The 21,474-nt window shown below is 38.9% G+C and overlaps 1 protein-coding gene across 1 annotated transcript in view; it reads left to right on the top strand.

Moving 5' to 3' along the window:
- Positions 1-14,699, top strand: part of hs3st2 (heparan sulfate (glucosamine) 3-O-sulfotransferase 2) — a 32,675-nt gene extending 17,976 nt beyond the window's left edge. The window contains exon 2 of the mRNA XM_060897443.1: positions 13,904-14,699. Coding sequence (XP_060753426.1) covers positions 13,904-14,522 — 619 coding nt within the window. The 3' untranslated portion in view covers positions 14,523-14,699. The remainder of the gene's footprint in view (positions 1-13,903) is intronic.
- The last annotated feature ends 6,775 nt before the right edge of the window (positions 14,700-21,474 follow it).

Below are 21,474 nucleotides of genomic sequence, written 5' to 3'. Positions count from 1 at the left end.
GGAGAGAGATGATTCGCTGTGGCGACCCCTGAAGGGAAAAGCCGAAAGAAGAAGAAGGTCAACAAAGGAACAGCTTCAGAAGAAGTTCAACATTGTGGAATGGTCCAGTCAGAGATTAGATCTAAATCCTACTGAAAATCTGTGGAATGACTTGAAGATTGCTATTGATGAGGGTGTGCATGAGATCCCGTCACAGATTTAGAGATCAAGAGCGTTGTATAAAGAGCAGTGAAATAAAATAGCTAAATTAGGATGTGTTAATTGGTAGACTCTGGAGCCGAAATGAGTGTTGTATTATGTGCAAACTTGTGCAACAGCTTATTGTATATTGTAGGTTATTTTCTTTTCCCTCAAACATTTTTGTTTGTCGCATGAATTGGTTGGTTCTATCACATTAATGGTGGGTAGAGATCTAACATGCGTGATCTTGGTTTAATTTTTTTCACATCACAAAGAAATTTTTTTTAATATGCACTCTATGTATGAAAAATGCAAGAACAGCACAGTCTGTCAAACCCGAGTACTGGGAAGAGATTTGGAAAAGGTGTGTGTTTTGTGTGCCACCCATTGTGCAGCACTCACCACTAAAGCTAGACAGAGCGAGTAGAACTTTGTGCACTCAAACTTTACATTAGTGGGACAGCCCTAGTTCTTTCAGCTCAGGTTTCCTTACTGCAGTCCTGAGGATCGACCGCCCTGCACAGTTTCAAGTTCTCTCTTGTCAGCATGATTACAAAGGGCTTGAGAATTAGTGCATGACATTTTGCCTGATGCGGTAATGTAATTTAGTCTAAATCATGTCAATACAATAAATGAAACATGTTTCAGTTACTTTCTTATTTATTCTATCTGGCGTAAAAGACTCATCCAGCTTGCAGTTCATATAGTGCAGTGTTGTCCAACCAGTCAGAGAGCAAGATCCACATTTTTTACTGTGTTACCGCAAAGAGCCGCATCATACACATGGGCACACATGAACATCACCTTTTTTCCCCTGCCATTTTGAGAAAACTTGGGCTGGGAAATTTTGAGGTATTTTCATCCCGCTCACATTTGCATTTGACAAAAATACCGTATTGAACTCAAGCGAAGCGAACACGAATATTAAAAAGACACAAATACAAACTTCGATATGAACGTAAGAGCCGCATGAAACTGGGCAAAGAGACGCATGCGGCTCGGGAGCCGCGGGTTGGCCGCCCCGATATAGTGTAATGACGCATTGGTTTGGTTTGAATTCATTCAAGAGATTAGTACAACAGAATCCAAAACTGCAGAACAATGTAGAGTTGAGAAGAACAGGAAGGACGTCAAATTACCGGAAAAGATAATTAGCAAAGCAAACAAAAAAAAAACGGCAGCACAAAAAAACAGAAAAACGTAACAAGGGTCAAAATCACAGTGGCAAAACCGAACTATAGAATGGCTTGGTACTGTATGCATGGGGAAACATGGGCAATACTTCGAGTCATTGTGTCGTGCGCACATGGTTTAATATCTGTAAATGCCAGAAGTGATCTGAGTGACACGGGTGATGGCTCCCTCTGGCGGTGCGGAGGTGAGACAGCGGATGTCGTGACACATAGATACAAAATTATGACAACAAACTGAAGGACGCATGGACTTATGACATAGTCACTGTCCATTTTTTTTAGGAACACTTGTACTCCTGTACATTAACATGTTGCAGCAGCACAAAATTATGAAGACACAGGACACGAGCTAGCTAGTTAGCTTGTAAACTATATTTGCAGGATTTTGTTCTTTTTATCCATGATTGGTAATTGGACATCTGCATAAATGAGCAGGTGTACGGATGTTCCTCTGGACAGGGATACCAGCCATCTATTTCATTTATTAATATCTACTTAACACAGAGGTCCAGCTCTCCTCAAGCCATCTATCGTAACTAAAAAAGGTAGCGGAGAAAACAAGGGCGTATAAACGGCAAACAATTAACAACTCTGTATGTTTCAGATGTAATATTAAACCATGGCCTGGTGTCAGTTCTCATTACATTAAGAAGGTAGATGGGTCTGAAGTAATAAACCGAGTAAGCCTTTGGATGAATTGAAATGCCAATCTCTATCAAGAGAAATCCACTGATAGCGTCCATCAGGAATCCCCGTTTCTGGGGGTTGCAGGGATACAGTGTGTGGTCTGTGGTCTCAGAAGTAATTGTTTGGCAGGAATTTATCATGAAGAATGCCAATTTCTGATATGACAGCCTTGGTTTATAGTAATTGTAACTTGTTGAAGAAGGGTGGAAATTCAATTAAGGTTTAATCCATCCCACTGCAATGGAATACCAACTTCAGGATAAAGATAAAAAGGTTTGGGTGCTGTGTCTTGTGTAGTTTTGTGATGAGCTAATTGAGTTTTTTTAATTATTATAATTATTAATAATGAATTATTATTAATTTCTAGACTACACAATTTCTTTTTGATCGAGTTACGACCAAACACTTCCTCTGATGTGAATGAAGTGAAAAGAGCAGAATATATTTTAATGGTGTCTTCTTTTCAGCCTGTACACTGTACCATCGTGAGTCTTGTTAAAGAACAGTCTTTCTTAGAAGAGAGAAGAGGAATGTAATAAAACCGTATAGAAGTTTTTTTAAAACCACTTTGCTTTTCGAATCCACTCAACTCCGATGATATTTTGTTTTCCTCCGCTTTAACGTCTTTTCCAGGATTTAATCAGAGCTGTAAAAGAGATATAGTCATTCAACGTCTTTCTTAGAATCCAATCAAATTCAGTTAAACAGATGTGCACAGATGAGACCGGAACAGATGTTGATCGTTAGAAGGTTAGCGATGTTGAACAGTGACGGGTCGGTGCAGGAAACGGTGTTTGGCTCTTCAAATTGTTTGTCTTGGTAGTTTTGGATAAAAGGCGATCAAAATCAATGGACTACTCCGCTAGCCTGTGTCTTTGAGCAAGGAGACAAACGATAAGGACACAGCAGGGTGATGATAAATCTCAGTTCTCCTTTTTAATGAAAGTAATCAATTATATGCGTCTATGACTGTTTAAGATGGTGAACAAATTGAAAACTGGAGGCTATTTAATAGAAAATTGATCCTCTCTTTTTAAACTTAGCAGCTTATTAACATCATTGGACTTTTCAGTGTTCCTTTAGGATTGTTTTAATTGTTTAGACTGGTCAGTAAACCACTGAGAATTAAACCATTGATAATTCATAGCCAGTCTACTTTTAACTCAGGACTCGTATATCATTCTGTCTAAAGATGATTCAGAGAAGACTGACAAAAATATCTAGTGTTTTGTATATGTAATCCATGTCTTGTCTACTTGTGAGTTGAAACAAAGGGAGACATGCATGGTAGGTTGATTGGCATCTCTGGAAAATTGTCCGTAGTGTGTGATTGTGTGAGAGAATGAGTGTGTGTGTGCCCTGCGATGGGTTGGCACTCCGTCCAGGGTGTATCCTGCCTTGATGCCCGATGACGCCTGAGATAGGCACAGGCTCCCTGTGACCTGAGGTAGTTCAGCTAAACGGTAGAAAATGAATGAATGAATGAATAAACAACTGAGCAATTAAGGCATAAGGAATTGTCAGATTAGAAAGCCTGAGGTTTGAACTCACAACCTTCCATTCGGTTGTCCAACACATTAAGCATAAGGCTACCACATCCCCCATGTACATGCTGCCTTTAAAAAACACAAAATAAACTCACCATCTCCCAGCATTGTAGCAGGAGCAGTATGAAGTGGGCGTATAAATCTCTTGTCAGATCTTACTGTATAATAGTTCAGAACAGTTCATTTCACATGTTTAATTAACTTAGCAGTAAGAAATAAAGCCTTAGCACAGTAATTCCTGAATAATCACTACTTATTGTAATAAAGTTCATAATGTAATAATGTTGACTACAGTGTAATGATTTGCTAATTAATATTAAATTAATTGTTTTTAATTAATTGATTAATTGTTTTGCTAAAAAAAAAAAATGGTAACAAAAATTTGAACCATTGCATTTCAATGTCACTTGAAGGTTCGTGAACCCTTTAAAAAGTTCATCAGAGTTTCATACAAGTCTGCAGAAAAAAAGAAAAAGTGAACCCAATCAAACAAATCAGAAAAATATATCATACTTACATTATACTCATTTTTATATTATATATCTGTGAGAGGCAAAAGTATGAAAACCTCTAGGATTAGTGTTTAATTTAAAGGTTAAATTAGAGTCCATCTGATTTCAGTCAATGGGATGACAATCAGGTCTCTGTGAGTGTCCTGATTTATTTAAAGAACAGAGATATATTAAAGTCTGTTGTTCAATGCGTGTGTTTGTGGTATTGGATCATGGTATAAACAAGGGAGATTTCTGAGGACTTCAGAAAGGTTATTGTTACTTTTTGGGCTGGAAAAGGTTACAAAATCATCTCTAAAGAGTTTGAACTCTACAAATCTATAATCAGACACATTCTGTACAAATGGAGAAAATTTAAGACCATTGCAACACTACTCAGAAGTGTTCAACCAACAAAGATCACTCAAAAAGCAAGAAATGTAAGAGTCTGTGGGGTCAGAAAGGAACCTAAGGTAACTTCAAAGAAACTAAAGGCCTCTTTTACTTTGGATGATGTTAATGTTCATGAGTCTGTTATAAGGTGAACACTGAACATCCTTGATGTACAAGGCAGATTTATGAGGAGAAAGCCACTACTCTACAAAAAGAACATTGCTGCCCATGAAGTTTGCTAAAGATCAAGGACTATTGGAAAAATAATTTGTGGAGGTATGAAAACAAACCAAAATAAAATGTTTTGGTTTAAATGAGGTGTTATTTTTGGAGAAAGGAGAATATTGTATTTCAGCATAAGAATCTTATACCATCTGTGAATCATGGTGATGGTAGTATTATGCTTTGGGCCTGTATTGCTGCATCTGGGCCAGGCCAGTTTGCCATCATTGATGGAACAATGAATTCAGAATCATGCCAGTGATTGAATTCTCTAAATGAAAATGGCAAGACATCTGTCCAACTGAATCTCAAAAAAAAAATGGGTCATACACCAGGACAACGACCACAAGCACCCAAGTTTGTTTACCAAAGAATGATTAAAGAGGAACAAAGACTTTTCATTAAAGTCCTGACCTTAATCCAAAAGAAATGTTGTGTAAGGTATAGCTAAATCTAAAAGGTATAATAATCCCATCAGAAGGTAGGTTTGGTGCAAAAAAAAAAAAAAAAAACATGACCTAAAGGACACCATACACACAGTGCAGCATGGTGGTGTTAGCATCATGCTTTATGGCTGCTTTTCCTCAGCCAGAACTGGGAAAATTTAGCAACATGGATGGAGGTCTGCTATTAAACTGAAAAGGAAAAGGAAAATCACTGATACAAATCAACAAGGGAACGGCTTAACTAAAAGACTATCAATGTTTCTGAATGATCGAGTGACCTGTGATAATGTTTTAGAATACTCAAGTCAAAGTCCTGTCCTTAATCTATAAGAAAAATGGTGGACAGACCTGAAGCAAGTAAGTTCAAAATCCCAGTGTTAAAACTGTTCTGTACCGAGGAATGAGATAAAATTCTTCCAAGCTGTTGTGCAGGACTGATCAAATGTTACCAGAAACTGTACATGCAGTTATTGCTGCACGAGGGCTCACAACAAATACTGAACTGAAAGGTTCACATACTTTTGCCAGTCACAGATACTGTATGGAAAGCTGGATCATTTTTCTCAATAATTAAATGAAGAAGTATAATATGTTTGTCTGGTTTGTTTGATTGTGTTCACTTTGTCTTCTTCTAGGATTTTGTGAAAATCTGATGATGTTTTGGGTCTTATTTAGGCAGAAATATAGAAATTTCTAAAGGGTTCAAAAACTTTCAAGCGACACTGTACATGTATCAGCATTACACATAGTACTTTGTAATTACAGCCATTCATCCTTCCACACATTCTTATTTACTTATTTTTATATTTATATTTTCTTATACGGGGTTGGAGGGAACTTGGATTCTATCCCAGGGGACTCTGGGTACAAGGCATGGAACACACTAAGTGCAATTTAGAGATGCTAGTCAGCTTACAGCATGTGTCTTTGGACTGGAGAAAAAAACAGAGAACCAGGAGGAACTTCCTGAAGCACAAGAAGAACATGTAAACTGGATAACCACAAAACCACCGATACAAATCTGATCTAGTCAGAGATGGGGGACTCGAGTCATATGACTTGACTCGAGTCAGACTTAAGTCACAAATTTGAGACTTGAGACTTGCTTGACAAATAAAGACTCGACGTTGACTTGACATTCATGACTTGAGACTTGACTCAGACTTGAGTTAAATGACTCAGAGATGGGGGACTCGACTCGAGTCAGACTTAAGTCGCAAATTTGAGACTTGAGACTTGCTTGACAAATATTGAAAAAAGACTCGACTTGACTTTGACTTGACATTCATGACTTGAGACTTACTTGTGACTTGCACACGTGTGACTTACTCCCACCTCTGGATCTAGTGACCTGTAATTGGCTGTCCAGTCAAGATGCTCCATGCTGATAGAATCTGAGTGGTTTAATCAAAAGCTGCTTTAATATAGTATTAGTTTAAGAGTTTACATACTTATGCAACCAGGCTATTGTATTTACCTATTTTGGTGTTCTGATATGATGTTTCATTTTTTTGGACATGACAAAAAATATATTTTTTCTTTAATTATGTTATCTATTATAGATCATTTTTATATATATCAAGATATTTTCTACCTTTCTGTTCACCAGCAGGTGCACATGAGCAGGCAGGTGGGTCTTTCATTCAGAGATAGAGGCAGGTACCTAAAAAAATGTATCTATATCTCAGAGATCATCAAATCCACCCTTTAGCTTATGGACTTTCCCCCAACATGCATGATTAAGACATATATGAATATTACCCAGTAGGGTTTGTGTGCTATCTGGCAACGTGATTATAATGAGGATTTATCTCTTTCAACACAATCAGTTCATTAAGATTTATTACAAACAACATGACCGATATGAGTTTTGAGCTATAGGAGCTGCTGTCGAGAAATAAAACTATCATTCAAACTTACAATTACGCTGCACTCGGAGCCAAACAGACCGGAGTGATCGTGCTACTTTATTGTGTTTTCTATCAACATAAAGTTATGATTAGTGGCATGTATTTAAAGATGCCGTTAAGCTGTTTGGGGAAGAGCTACTGCTCCATTGTCTACAAGATTAATTGTTGCCCCTGGCCTTGAGCTGGTAAGGCTAACTGAGACAACCTGGCCAGCAGAACACTGTTCATAAATCAAGCTAAACGGATCGATATTTCTGTGGACCGTGGAGGTAAATTATAGTATTCCCATCCAAGGAAAGCCTATTAAAAACTGGGAATGACTCACAACTGATGGATGCTTGAACTTATTCTTTAACATGGACTTTCATTGCCATGAGGCAGTCAGTAAAATATTAATCTATATTATTTTCGCTAATGGTAGAAATATCCCTTAGCATACACTGACCTATAGCAATAAAACTTATCTTAACATGTGCAAATGACACTTCAGAGCCTGCAATGGAAGGACTGGCAATTATATGATATTATATCAGTGGCTTCCAGGGGAATAAAAATATATATTTCAATTCAGCAAGGCTAACACTGCTGTGTGTATCATTCAGAGCCTTGAAAGCACTGTCTGGTAGAAACATGCTAAACACTTTTTCCTTGTGGAAGAAACAATTCTAACACCGTTTGTACCAAAGTCCTTCTGTTCACTCGGCGGCCATCTTGGCAACGTTCCCAGGCACTTATTTTCACTCATCCAAGACCAGGCTCTTATCTACTTCAATAAATCGTAAACGGATCAACAAGATGAAACGGCAATTAAAATATGACAAAATAGCATGAATAATATGTGACCCCTTGCAGTTATATTTCATCTTTTTGTGGTCTTTTTTTTTTCAAAGTTTGTTCAATACCAGGATCTGAGTTCAATATATCTGTATCGAACAATACATTAAACAGGCTACATAGAAAAGTAGGCTATTCATCATTAAATTCCACTTATATTACATAACAAATTGGGACAACGATTTCAACTTAATCAATACCAAAGACCTTCTGAAAAGTAGCTTGAATCAGGAGAGGCTACAGGTGAGCTGGTGGAGAAAAAACAGCAACAAGCTCCTGACTGCAGCAAGGAGGACGTGGAAATGTCCGCCTTACACGTGGCTCTTTCTCATTTTTTCATATTCAGCTCATATGATTTTTTTTATAGTAGTATTGAGAAGGTGTGAGGTTTAATTCTGGACCCGTGAAACCACATATAAGTGGCTGGGTTTTTTACCTAATCACATTTATGGTGAGGTCACTGTATATAAACTAAGTTATTTGTTAAACTGTTTGATTTAATTTTCTAATATATCTATTATTCATTCATTCTTTACCGAGAATCTAGCCTGCGTCAAACAGGTTTATTCAGATGGGAAAAGTTGTGATTGTGAAGATTGTAAATGAGTATTTTTAAGTATTTTAAGAGGAGACTAGGTAGCAAAAGAGGAGGGACTGAGATAATATTGGGTAGCTACAGTAGGTAGCTAGCATGACAAAAAAAATATAAAAATACAAGCTGGTAAGAACAGATAAACAGGACAAACTGAGAGATAAATGTGTGTACAGTAAATGTGTGTTCAGTATGTGTGTGTGACTGGAGTGTGTAGTTCGGGGACGACCATGTTTGTAGGCCGTGGTGGTGTGTTCTGTAAATTAGACATGAATGGGTCTGGTCTGACAGTATGATGTAAAAAGGGGGCTTTGTGGCTTACTAGTAAGTTATAATAGTGAGTATTGGTTTTCTCCCCAGGAGTTTGTGTGTAAATGATCTGTGTTCATGTGTTTTTTGTCGGAAAAAATAGACGGCATAAGAAAATGTCTTATTTAGTTATCATCAACAACAAGAGGGTTTATACACTGGTAATCTATACTAATGTTTACTAACATGCCATGTAATATTGACACTTTATATCTGCCTGTCAGCTGTAGATTTCTTGTTATCGGCGCCTCTGTCTCAGAAAAGTCGGGTTTCGTGGACAAATACGAGCTTCTCTTTAGGTGCCGTACACTCATTTCGTAATTATGACAGGACTTGAAGGCAGCATTACATCACAAACATGTCTGACATCTTCCTTCTGTGTCTGGGTCTAAAACTAGAAAACACAACTCAACACACACACACACACACACACACACACACACACACACACACACGCAGAGCAGCCTCTCTCTCTCTGCTGTATGACAGCCTTTCCTCGCTAATTCAATCCAGCACAATTTTGCGAAGTTCATAGCTGCAGATATGAGACACTTCTCGATGACAGAGAAACAGGATTCAATCTCTACAAAGAGCTACGTGACTTTGACAGCACAACTAGCTAACGTCAGGACCGGAAATAAAAAGCTTCACCGTTCAGAGAGTAACACTTAGCTAGAGAGCTAATGTTAGCTAAAACTTATCTGTGGTTTATTCTGTTGTACATCTAAGCTCAACATTTGCTTTGCAGCACACAAACTCTATCAATATTGTACTTGTATCTTGCTGAATGGTTAAATTGTTTAATAATGAAAACCTAATGAACATGTTCAGGCATTTCTTATATTCTCTTTTTTATATCGGTGAGACACCACATTTGCGTATTGTGATTTTTGTGTGTCGCTACACCTTTAGTCGTTGGTGTGTGTGCACGTTAGAGGAAACGAATAAAGGATTAGCTGTGATTAGGTAAGCCCTGTTCTATTATAAAGACATCAAGGTCAGGTCTAAGTAGCTGATAACCCTTAGTTACTCTTAAAAAAATATTCGGTCGTTCAGAAAAGATTATGCCATCAATAACAAACTGTAAAGGGTAAATACTGAAAACTGACAGGATGCACTTTCTTATCAGGATACATCTTTATCTATGTCCCAATAATAAAGCATAAACTCAGCGTATACTCAACTATTAGCATAAACATGAGAAAAACCTACTGTTAATGCAAATCTAAAAGAAACATTCTCTGATTATGTAATGATCATCAATCTAGCGTTTGGACTATTTTAGTAGCAAGGATTTCTGTAGCAGCATTAACAGACATAATAACACGGAAACAGAAAAAATAGAAATATCCTACACTCTCAGTGGGTTAATGACTCAACACCCTCCACTGACACAAGGACACATTTCAGTCCGTGGTATTTGGGACCAGTTTGGATGCAAGTTAAGAATAACCGACTGTTAAAGGTGTAGATGGAAGTAACTCTATTGTGGGACTCTATTATGTGGGAAGTGGTTAAGGTGTTAGACTACTGATTGAAAGGTCTTGAGTTTGAATCCCAGGGCCACCGTGCTGGGGCTACTGGGGCCCCTGAGCAAGGTCCTTATCCCTCAATTGCTCAGCTGTATAAATGAGATAAATGTAAGTCGCTCTGGATAAAGGTGTATGACTTAAATGTAAAATCTATTGTATTTGTTTTCCAAAAGAAATTCAGAATTTATGACTTGTTTTGCTTTGGTCTCTTTCACCTTCTTACTATGAAATAATTTTCATCAACGTTTGTCAGGTGCAGTTTCACTGTGTTCAGCGCTCGTTCAATTCATTAATCAGGTTCAACTTGACAGAATAATATTACTTTATATTCTCGTTGTATATTTTATTTCCATTTTATTTTATTTTCATTGTAAATTAAATGTTTTTTTGTTTGATGAATTTGTATAGACAATTACAGTAGCTCATGGCAAGTGTATGATTTGAAGCGTAGCGTATCGGTCGTGTTATGTTAGAGATTTTCCTTATTTAATTATCAACACTAATTATCGCTAATTATCAACATTCATTTAGTACATCCTCAGTTTAAATTGATGATCTTTGTTGGTTTGTTTTTATGTTATTTGTAATTCTTAATGAAGAAACATATGAACTGTAGACAGTCTTTATTGAGGAGTCTGTTCTCTCATTTGAAAAACCTGGCAGTGCTCCTTTCTCTTAACAAACCCTTTCAGAGTGATTGGTGCTCTGTAGTAATCGCAAGGGGTTCAGGGTAAGAGACCGCTGTGAGTCTGCTTTGATTCAGGCATCTCAAAGGGTGCGTGTGAGAATCCTTTAGGATCCGTAAATGAGAAACGGGACATCCTGCGGCTTCCTGGGCATGAACAAACCAGGTCCACGAAGCCGGGAGTGTGCCATCTGGGACAGCTCTTACACCAGTGTTAGATTCTTTCCTGGCTTTTTTTTTTTTTACGCTTTAATAAAACATCTTACACACTGCTCTGTTTTAGTATTTCAGTATTATGAAAAATATCCTAAAGTAGTTTCTTTCTCATTTTTTTTTGTTATTTTGAAATTTGTCGTGTAGTCGACCAGACATTTGTCGGGTTTAGAGCCACCATAACCCGGGGTAAAGGGTGGGATTTAGAGCCACCATAACCTGGGGTAAAGGGTGGGATTTAGAGCCACCATAACCTGGGGTAAAGGGTGGGGTTTAGAGCCACCATAACCTGGGGTAAAGGGTGGGATTTAGAGCCACCATAACCTGGGGTAAAGGGTGCGGTTTAGAGCCACCATAACCTGGGGTAAAGGGTGGGGTTTAGAGCCACCATAACCTGGGGTAAAGGGTGCGGTTTAGAGCCACCATAACCTGGGGTAAAGGGTGGGGTTTAGAGCCACCATCACCGGGGGTTAAAGGCCGGGTTTAGAGCCATCATAACCTGGGGTAAAGGGCAGGGTTTAGAGCCACCATAACCTGGGGTAAAGGGTGGGATTTAGAGCCACCATAACCTGGTGTAAAGGGCAGGGTTTAGAGCCACCATAACCTGGGGTAAAGGACAGGGTTTAGAGCCACCATAACCTGGGGTAAAGGGTGGGGTTTAGAGCCACCATAACCTGGGGTAAAGGGTGGGGTTTAGAGAAACAATAACCCGTGGTTTAAAGCGGGGTTTAGAGACACCATAACATGTGATTAAGGGTGGGGTTTAGAGACACCATAACATGTAATTAAGGGTGGGGTTTAGAGACACCATAACATGTGATTAAGGGTGGGGTTTAGAGACACCATAACATGTGATTAAGGGTGGGGTTTAGAGACACCATAATCTGTGATTAAGGGTGGGGTTTAGAGACACCATAACCTGGGGTTTAGAGCCGCAATAAGCTGGTGTTAAGAGCAGTGTGGAAAACCTTTTTTGAGACATATCTAAAATCAATATTGTTGAAAACAATGTTATCCAATTGTGAGGGAAATGTTGAGCAGGGGATAAAAAATATACCTCAATTTTCAGATTAATACTAATACAGAAAACCTGCATGGCACAGTCCTGATTATTATACTGTTTTTGTTTTGTTTTGTTTTTTTAAAAAAAAAAAAGGAAGAATAAAAAAATTCTCCCTTTCTGTAGTTCACCAGTTCATGTTTCTACAACTTTGAAGTTTAAAGGATTTGATGGTTTTCTACTGGAAAACTTTGTGATAATAATGACCTATTTCAAGTGTCCTAGATTTCCCAAAGCCTCTCTCGGTATTGTGCATCTGTAATGCAGGTGATGGTGATTTATGACTAAGAGTGCAGGATGTGGCTGAGATTTGATAATTTCCCCATGCCCTTCAGCATCAAACACACTGGGGAGATAAGGGACTGGAAATATTGGCTGAAAGTATTAAAAGCTTCTGTGTGTGTGTTTGGGTATGTGCACTGATTTTGTGACTGTAACAGAATCTCAATTTTTCACGGAGTCTTGCACCTATGTGCACTGGCTGTTTTCTTTTATCCTCTTGATTTTTTTTTTCTTCTATAAATAAAGCCCAAAGGCCAGTGTTATTTTTACTTCTTCATCAGGAAAATTGGCTGGAGTAATTACATATTCTGCATAGTGCATCGTTCTTTGGCTTCGTGAAACACGAGACTCGGACATGTTAGAGGATCTTGCTGGATTTTCTGCTTTCTTTCCATTTTGAGTGGTTGAAATAGATTTTTTTCAGATAAGCAACCAAAGCAGACATCTCGTTCTGAGATAACAATCGTTTGGCTGTGTGTTTTAACTGTATATTCTACTGCTTAGTGTAAAATAGGAAGTAAAGAAGCACAGAATATGAAAAATTGCTTACTGTAGATGTCATTTTAATGGTTAAAATCAAATTGTATTAGTCATAGTAGGTAAATGCTTTTTATGACTTCATAAAAAATAAAGTCAAAATTAAAATAGAGTGGGGGGCACGGTGGCTTAGTGGTTAGCACGTTCGCCTCACACAATCCAGGGTTGGGGGTTCGATTCCCACCTCCACCTTGTGTGTGTGGAGTTTGCATGTTCTCCCCGTGCCTCGGGGGTTTCCTCCGGGTACTCCGGTTTCCTCCCTCGGTCCAAAGACATGCATGGTAGGTTGATTGGCATCTCTGGAAAATTGTCCGTAGTGTGTGATTGTGTGAGTGAATGAGAGTGTGTGTGTGTGTGTGTGTGTGCCCTGTGATGGGTTGGCACTCCGTCCAGGGTGTATCCTGCCTTGATGCCCGATGACGCCTGAGATAGGCACAGGCTCCACGTGACCCGAGGTAGTTCGGATAAGCGGTAGAAAATGAGTGAGTGAATTAAAATAGAGTCAAAAATGGAATTTGTACAGAGCAGAGGAAAAAATAGTAAAAATATAAAAAATACAGCATAATAATTCAATCCACTGACTTATGATATGTATATGAATATGATATGAATATAGTGTGTTTATGAATAAAGTGTAGTTTTATCAGCTATTATTATATTATTTGTTTGTTTATTCATTTATTTTGTCACATATCCTACATACCTCAAAGATACAAAGATAGAAATACCAGTTAATAACCAGGAACATCCAGGTCTTTCACCAGTGTCATTTCTTTCTTTTCCTCTCTAGAGGCCTAATGCCACGAACACTGGACAGCCAAATCACCATGGAGAAAACACCCAGCTACTTTGTAACACACGAGGCTCCACGCCGCATAGCCACAATGTCCCAAGACACCAAGCTCATCGTGGTGGTGCGAAATCCGGTGACACGAGCCATCTCTGACTACACTCAGACACTGTCCAAAAAACCAGACATCCCCAGCTTCGAGGAGCTCGCCTTCAAGAACAGAAGCCAGGGATTGGTGGACACTTCGTGGAATGCCATCCGCATAGGCATGTACATCCTGCACCTAGAGAACTGGCTGCAGTACTTCCGACTCTCCCAGATCCACTTTGTAAGCGGTGAACGGCTCATCACAGACCCGGCAGGCGAACTGGGCCGCGTGCAAGACTTCTTGGGACTGAAACGCATCATCACAGACAAGCACTTCTATTTTAACCGAACAAAAGGCTTCCCATGTTTAAAGAAGCCTGAGAGCAGCAGCACTCCTCGGTGCCTTGGCAAGTCCAAGGGCAGGACGCATGTGCAAATCGACCAGGAGGTCATCGAGCAGTTGCATGACTTTTATAGACCTTTCAATGTGAAATTTTATGAAATGGTAGGACATGACTTCAGATGGGACTGACATGGTATCATTTCTTAAATGATGAATGAGTCATTGGATCAGATCTGTCAGCCAGATAAGATCACTGACAGAAGGAGAGAATGAAAACAGAAAACCTCAAAGGACACCTTAAACAAACGAAGACCAAATGCTCTTAAGATATAAAAACTAGCTTATAAGCTTACTGAATGATTCTACACAGGCAAAATCCATAGCTATTCTATACTGTAGCTCAGGACACTGTGCCATCCACTTGAAATCCTTTACTACATTTAGGATTGACACTTGCTCATTAAATCAAGAGAATAACTGAGAAGCTGTCATTCGGTTTCTAAGTACTTGTAATGCACAGCACTGTGTCTGTTCACTGTCCTCCTGTTACTATTTAAAATACTTCATCTCGTTATGAAACTGAAGCCCATACAGCATAGGACTGCAGTGTGTTATTAAAAATGTGAAATGGAAAACAAATTAAACACAGCTTCAACACGATTTTTCTTTAAGGCTGTTCTTACCAGAGAAGCTGATTGATTCGTGGTTTTATTATTCCGGCGATGGGAAACGGCACACCGTGATCATGTTTGACTTTCTTGTGTGGAATTACATCTTTTTTTTTTAATGTGTATGTAACTTTTTCTCTCAGCAGATATCTGAAACCGCATGCCATCAGCAGATGTTTTGCATCTGATAACAGATGTGATCTTCAAAGAAGACTGATACCCCTGTCACACCCTTGTGGAATAACTGGCAAGATTCTAAGAGCTGTTTTTTTTTTTCCTTTTTCAGTTAGTAATAGAATCCCAAAGGACCATCCAATTTATTCTCTAGTTATGCCAGTCTTTGTACAGAAGACCGGCCTTGCATAAACCATCCTCTCTGCGTAAACCGTTCCTCTAATAGATCACTATTAAACTCGAATGTTGACCAGTCATGAGATGCTGTTAAGTTTCTGTAATGCTTCGGAGCATGAGGAATCGAATAAGACGCTGATATTAATTAGCAGTGCTACAGACTGAGCCTTGGATCTCTCTGAGTCCTCATAAAAGGTCTTCCATCGATTTGATATGATCATCTGGGAGGCAACAATGTAATTACCTCTACAGGCCAGTTTAACCTTCAAAGTAAATACCGAGAAACAAACAGGCCATGTTATAAATGTCATGAACTTTGAGCATCTCAGGAACAACTTCAACCTTTCGCCTTATTGGGCTACATCAACCGAAATGACGTGGAAAATGCCTCGTCAACTGCACAACCATATACAGGAGATTCTTAAATAATTTCAAAGTACTGCATTGTGTGCAGCCTTTTTATAGGTATTTAGATCTTTTAAACAGTCTATGTGACTAAATAAAATGATCAAGATCAACAAGCAACAAGCTACGGTTGTTATCCATCTCTCCATGATAATGGAAGGTTTCATACTGTAGATAACCTTGGTTCTGTAAGTGAGTGAATGGCTGCCGTTCACCAGGATTTACGGGCACCGTATCAATTCGAGTGACCCAGGTCGCCTGACTCTGACCTGTATCGTTTGAGACGTACTACTCGTACATTTTCAAACAACAGATAGGAAGAATGACAGAAATAGCAGGTTTAGTAATATACCAGATCACCAACATATTTAGCAAAGATGCTGGATTCAGATATTGTCTGACTGAGTTGATGTCCAATCTCCAGTGTAAGCCATGGTGATAGCATCAAAAAAGCTTTGTTCGTCAAAGGACATTTTATACCTGTATCTTCTATTGGTAAATATGGAAACTTGTACAGAAACTTTAGAATGAAGATCCTCTGTGGGATCATCGAAGACACTCTACTTTTAGAAAAAGTTTTTACTAATTAATGCTCTACTAGTCTCAAACCAGCAGTCTGTCAACTGTGTACAGACAATGCTGCCACATACACTTATAGAGCCAGAAAGAAATTCTTCTATCCAACTCTGCAAATAAAAACCAGAACAGTGAATGATGAAAGAAGAGTATTTCACACATAATGAGAAAAGTTTCTAATAACCTGCATACCGGCGGATGGAAAACATTCACTCACCCCTTGCGTACATGCCAGTTTGCTGGGATCACTCCCATTAGACAAAGCCAGAATTTCATGGTGTATGAACTGCTGTACCACAGTGACCCATTCATCTGGCACCACAGGTCCAATCTGTAGTGCAGTGGTAACAGAAGGTCTGCCAGTAACAATAGCATCAGGTAAAGGTGAAGCAGGGGTTATAAACACACTGGTTGCATAGCCTGTTTGAGGCTCTACAGTGTCCAGAGCAGCAATTCATACAGCTGCCCATAATTGGATGTTTTCATGACAGAATTCAAACACAAAAACAAATAAAAGCCTAACTGACAATCGTACAGCACCTGGTATTCCCAGGCGATTCTCATCCAGGTACTAATGAGGGCCAAGTCTGCTTATCTTCCAAGATCAGATCAGACGAGATCAGGCATACTCAGAGTGACATGGCCATAAGCAATTCCTGGTTTGAATAGTTGGCAATTTCAATAGTCTAAGCAAGCATTCTTTCTTTCTACGGCACCTGGTATTTTCAGGCCATCTCCTATCCAATAATAACCACCAATCATGCACCAAACATAATTTGTCACATCCCTGTCTAAAAAAAAAAAAAAAAAAACAATATCACAATCAATTTTCTGTATGTATACAACTTCTTCTGTGCTGCATCTGTTCCGCATTAGCTGAACTAGTTCCTTGGTTGTTATTACCTTGGTTGTGTTGGTTTTGGTACATCAAACTTGGTGATGTCTCCTGACCCTGTCTCCCTGTCTGCCAAAGGTCTTCACTGTATTAGCTGCTGGTGACTCAGTGGGTCTTTACAAGACTCCCAGCACTGGCATTTACATCAGCAAACTTCTCATGTGTGATCATGTGTGTCAACAATCCCAATGGTCCACTGCACTTCACTGCTTTGTTTCTTTTTGCTTCACTGTAGTGTAATAGAGTTCCTTGCGTAAGTATTCGACCCACTTCAACATTTCCACATTGCCTTAGGCTTTAAAATAGACATAATACTTATGCAAGGTACATTTTACCAACTGTTCTGTCAGATCATAATATTTAGTTTAATGGCTAACTGATCAGCCTTTATCTTTAAGACTTTCCACTACTGAGATAATCAGTGTCTTTTACCAGAGGCATTTATTTCAACCTTGTGCTTCTGCTTTTGCCAGTGCAGCAGTATACATGCCCTTTTTTAAGGTTTTAACTTCAGTACAATTTTTTGTCTACATAAAGATCCTCTTGATGCATGTTGGACAACTAAACCGCAAATTGGCCATGCATTCAATTAGCTGTGTTTAGAGTAAGATCCAGCATCAGTTCCACTAGACTAATGTTATTATCAGTCCGCAGCACTTACACCAGTGCTGCTGAGGCACACTCTTGTGTTACTCTATGATGGCTGGCTTACTTTAGATGAAGTATGCCACATCTACAGCAGCGTAGCATCTGAGAGGAAAACTAATAGTACATAGAAATGAGCCTACAGCTCAATTCATTCAATAGAAAAAAAAGGTTGGATATCATTTGTGTTGTACTATTAGCCATTTATTATTATTATTTACATTATTGAAACATATTAAGTCAGTAATACACATCAAAATGACCATGATCTGAAATGAATAATGTTTGGGGAAAATTTTGCACTTTAATAGATTTGATGTTAATGAAAACTCCAGTATAGATAGAAGGCAGCTTTTCATATTTTACACTGAATCACAGCAAATAGTAGATATTAATATGCTTTTTTGAGCGCATGAACTACTACATTCAGTATTAGCTGTAATCCAACCCTAAAAAAGGCAGATTAGACATATACAGTATTAGGACTGCACTTAATCGTATTTAAACGTTATCAATATTTATCTTTATCAATTTAGTAAATAATAGACTATAAATTTGATGAGCTTAGTTTATTAGTAATTGGTGTCTATCGATGTTCCCCATTTATATGTTTCAGCTCTCTGGGTGATTATTGTTCATTTGTCTGTTTTTTCATTCATTTAACTTTTGTTTTTAAAATTATATTTGATGTTTCAGCATAAAGGACAGGAAGCACGAATCAGTAGTAATCTGGTACAGTATGTGTGTGTGCTTAGCAACACTGCAAGCAAATCAACTCCTCATGTAATTGAATATCTAGACCTAAGTACCCTGGTGTTTTATTCACATCGGTGTTTAAAAGGTGCTTCAGTTGTGGCTCAAGGCCTGCTCCTTTTCAAGGCGTTCTCTTTTCTGTTTTCCATCATTATGCTCTGGTTTATCCAAAAAAATAAAGAAATAAAAAAGCTTGCATCTAATCACAGAAACACAATGCTCTCTGAGACAGCTGCTTTGATCGCGTGAAACTACTGGAGTTTGTTTCTCATGTGCCACACAGAGGCTGACATTGACCCCTTGATGTCCTGCTCTGGCCAAAGTAATGATCCGCCAGAAAATCTACAGGTCATAAAGCCACACATTCTGGCCGTAACATGCATCGACACTCTCACACTAAACACGGAATACAGCTGGCATGTTAAAATCACATCGCACCTCTTCCCACAGCTTTAAAACATGACATTTAAAGCTAAAAGCATAGCACCTTTTTTTTTTCTTTTGCACATATTTATTAATGTTCATGTAACTGTAACCGATTGTTATCCAAGATCGTTATACCTGGCTGCACTGCTCTTGACATACCGTCAACTGTGTTCGAGGTGATATCATTAACCAGGGTTGACAAGTTCCAGCAAAACTTAAGGACCAAATTCATCCCAAAAACAACACGAAACACCTGAAATAATTGCCCACTGGAAAAGGAAAAGGAAATTGATTAGATTTAATTCTGATTACTACCCTGGCACCCTGTCATTAATGGTCCTGTTTATAGTCGTTGGGAACCTGGTCCTGGGGACTCGGGGCTCAAGGCAGAGGATCACCCTGGATGGATTGTCCCCACACACACACCTATACACTCTCTACGGAAAATTTAAAGATGCCAGTCAGCCTACAACACATGTATTTGAACTGGGGGAGGAAACTGGAGAACCAGGAGGAAACCCCTGAAGCACATGGAGGACATGCAAACTTCACACACACACCCACACACACACACACACACACACACACACACACACGAAGCAGAAACAGGAATTTGAACCCTCGACCCTGGAGGAAACCATTAAGCCACAATTTCCCCATTAATAACTCTATGGAGCTAAATGACATTACCAATTAAAAAGGCGAGCATATCAATGAAACCTCACCTTGTGTATAATGTTGAATTGCAACTTTTTTTTTCAAAATCACAGACAACTCAAAAGAGTTCATTAGTATTTCTGTGGAATAGAACCAGGATTTTATGAAGATTAACTGTTTAAATGGCTGGTTGGATGAACCACTACTGATCGCGAGTTAATCCGTTTATGTTGGTAAATAACGCAATGCCTAAACCTAAACTGAGCCCTAAATTTAAGCTCAGTAACCATGTTTTTAAAAATGTATATGGTGAATAAATGCTGCTGTTTTAGCAACAAAAACACAGAGAAGAGCAGCCAAATATCTGCACAAGATCGCTACCAAGATCAAGATATAAAAACACACACACACACACACGCACACACGAAAGACAGTGCCAGAGCTGATAGGGGCAAAGTGGTGGATCTTCACACCATAACCCCGTATCTCTGTGAAATGTGTTAATGAGGGAAAAGTTAAAGCAGTATGTAGCCAGCATGCGAGACAGAGGTAGAATCCAGTCCTTGAGGAATCATCCAGTTATAGCATTCGCTGGAGTTTATTTATGGCCCAGCTTCGTTTGTGAAAACCTCACATGAATAGTCTAACCTTTGTGAGTCTCAAACAAACAGCAGAAATACACCAGGTTTAAACTGCAGTCTAACACACTGACGCAGAATTTCAACAGATTTCATTTCGTTTCAATTTAAAAACCAGAAAAGTATTAAAACGTGACGATTCTTTGCGTTTCAAACATTATTTTTTTGATATCTGTTGTCCTACATAAATGTGAGTGGGAGCTACATATATCAACCCTGAAGTGATAACTCTCAATTAGCATTCAGGTTTCATGCACGACGGCTGCTTCGCCGCTACATCTCTTCCTGGTCAGGGCCAAATTGGTGTCCTGAAGCAGTTGGAGTATTGCGAGCTCTGACTGCTATACGGCGAGGGGCTGAGCCAGTGTCACCATGCTGTCTCACTTAATGAGCAGAGAGTCTGAATAATGTCTGTTTTCATTTCATATTTATCCATCCTTGTTAAAAAATTGATTAAAAAAAAAAAAAAAAAGCTGAATTTTCACCTGAACACCACTGTCTGCTATTTGACTCTGGGTATGTTGGTTAAATGAGACAAATAAGGTGAGTTAATTCATCACCGGTTCATTAGTTAGTTATTCATTAATTAGAATAACGTCTGGAAACATCTGGAAACATCCTTCTGATATCTGTGGGGTTAACGACTCAGCGTACTAAGGGATTAAGACGCACCTACAGTAAGAGTGGTTGAGACTGTTCCTTTTTTTTGCTCCATACCTCCATTACGCTAATTTTCAACGCACAGCCGTTAGCCATCAGCACAGCTGTAGGCCAGTGTTTGGTTGCTCTGTTTTTTTTTTTACCTTCCTCTTCCTCTTCCTGAGGCCAGAAACCAAAAGATAATGAGAGGAGCACATGATTTATAACATGCAACAGATTTCTCATTATGTGCTGAAAACCAAGCTGGCAAAAAGCTTCCACCTTCTACGAGCCTCTGAGCGTGAATAGACGCTCTGATATGACATTTTGAGCTACAAACAAACTACAATAGATGAATAAACAAAACGTTATAAAGCACTAGCGCTGGTAAAATTGTCTGATAAGAGCGTGTGATCCAGAAGCCGGCTCGTACTCCCTTTTGCTTGGCGTCGATTAGCCGTATCGGTCTGACAGGTCTCATGAAACGC

This window comes from Tachysurus vachellii, chromosome 21 (genome assembly GCF_030014155.1).
Source record: "Tachysurus vachellii isolate PV-2020 chromosome 21, HZAU_Pvac_v1, whole genome shotgun sequence".
In the NCBI taxonomy this organism is placed as follows: domain Eukaryota; kingdom Metazoa; phylum Chordata; class Actinopteri; order Siluriformes; family Bagridae; genus Tachysurus; species Tachysurus vachellii.
Note: the sequence above shows the minus strand (reverse complement) of the source record. Positions and strands in the feature narration are given on the sequence as shown.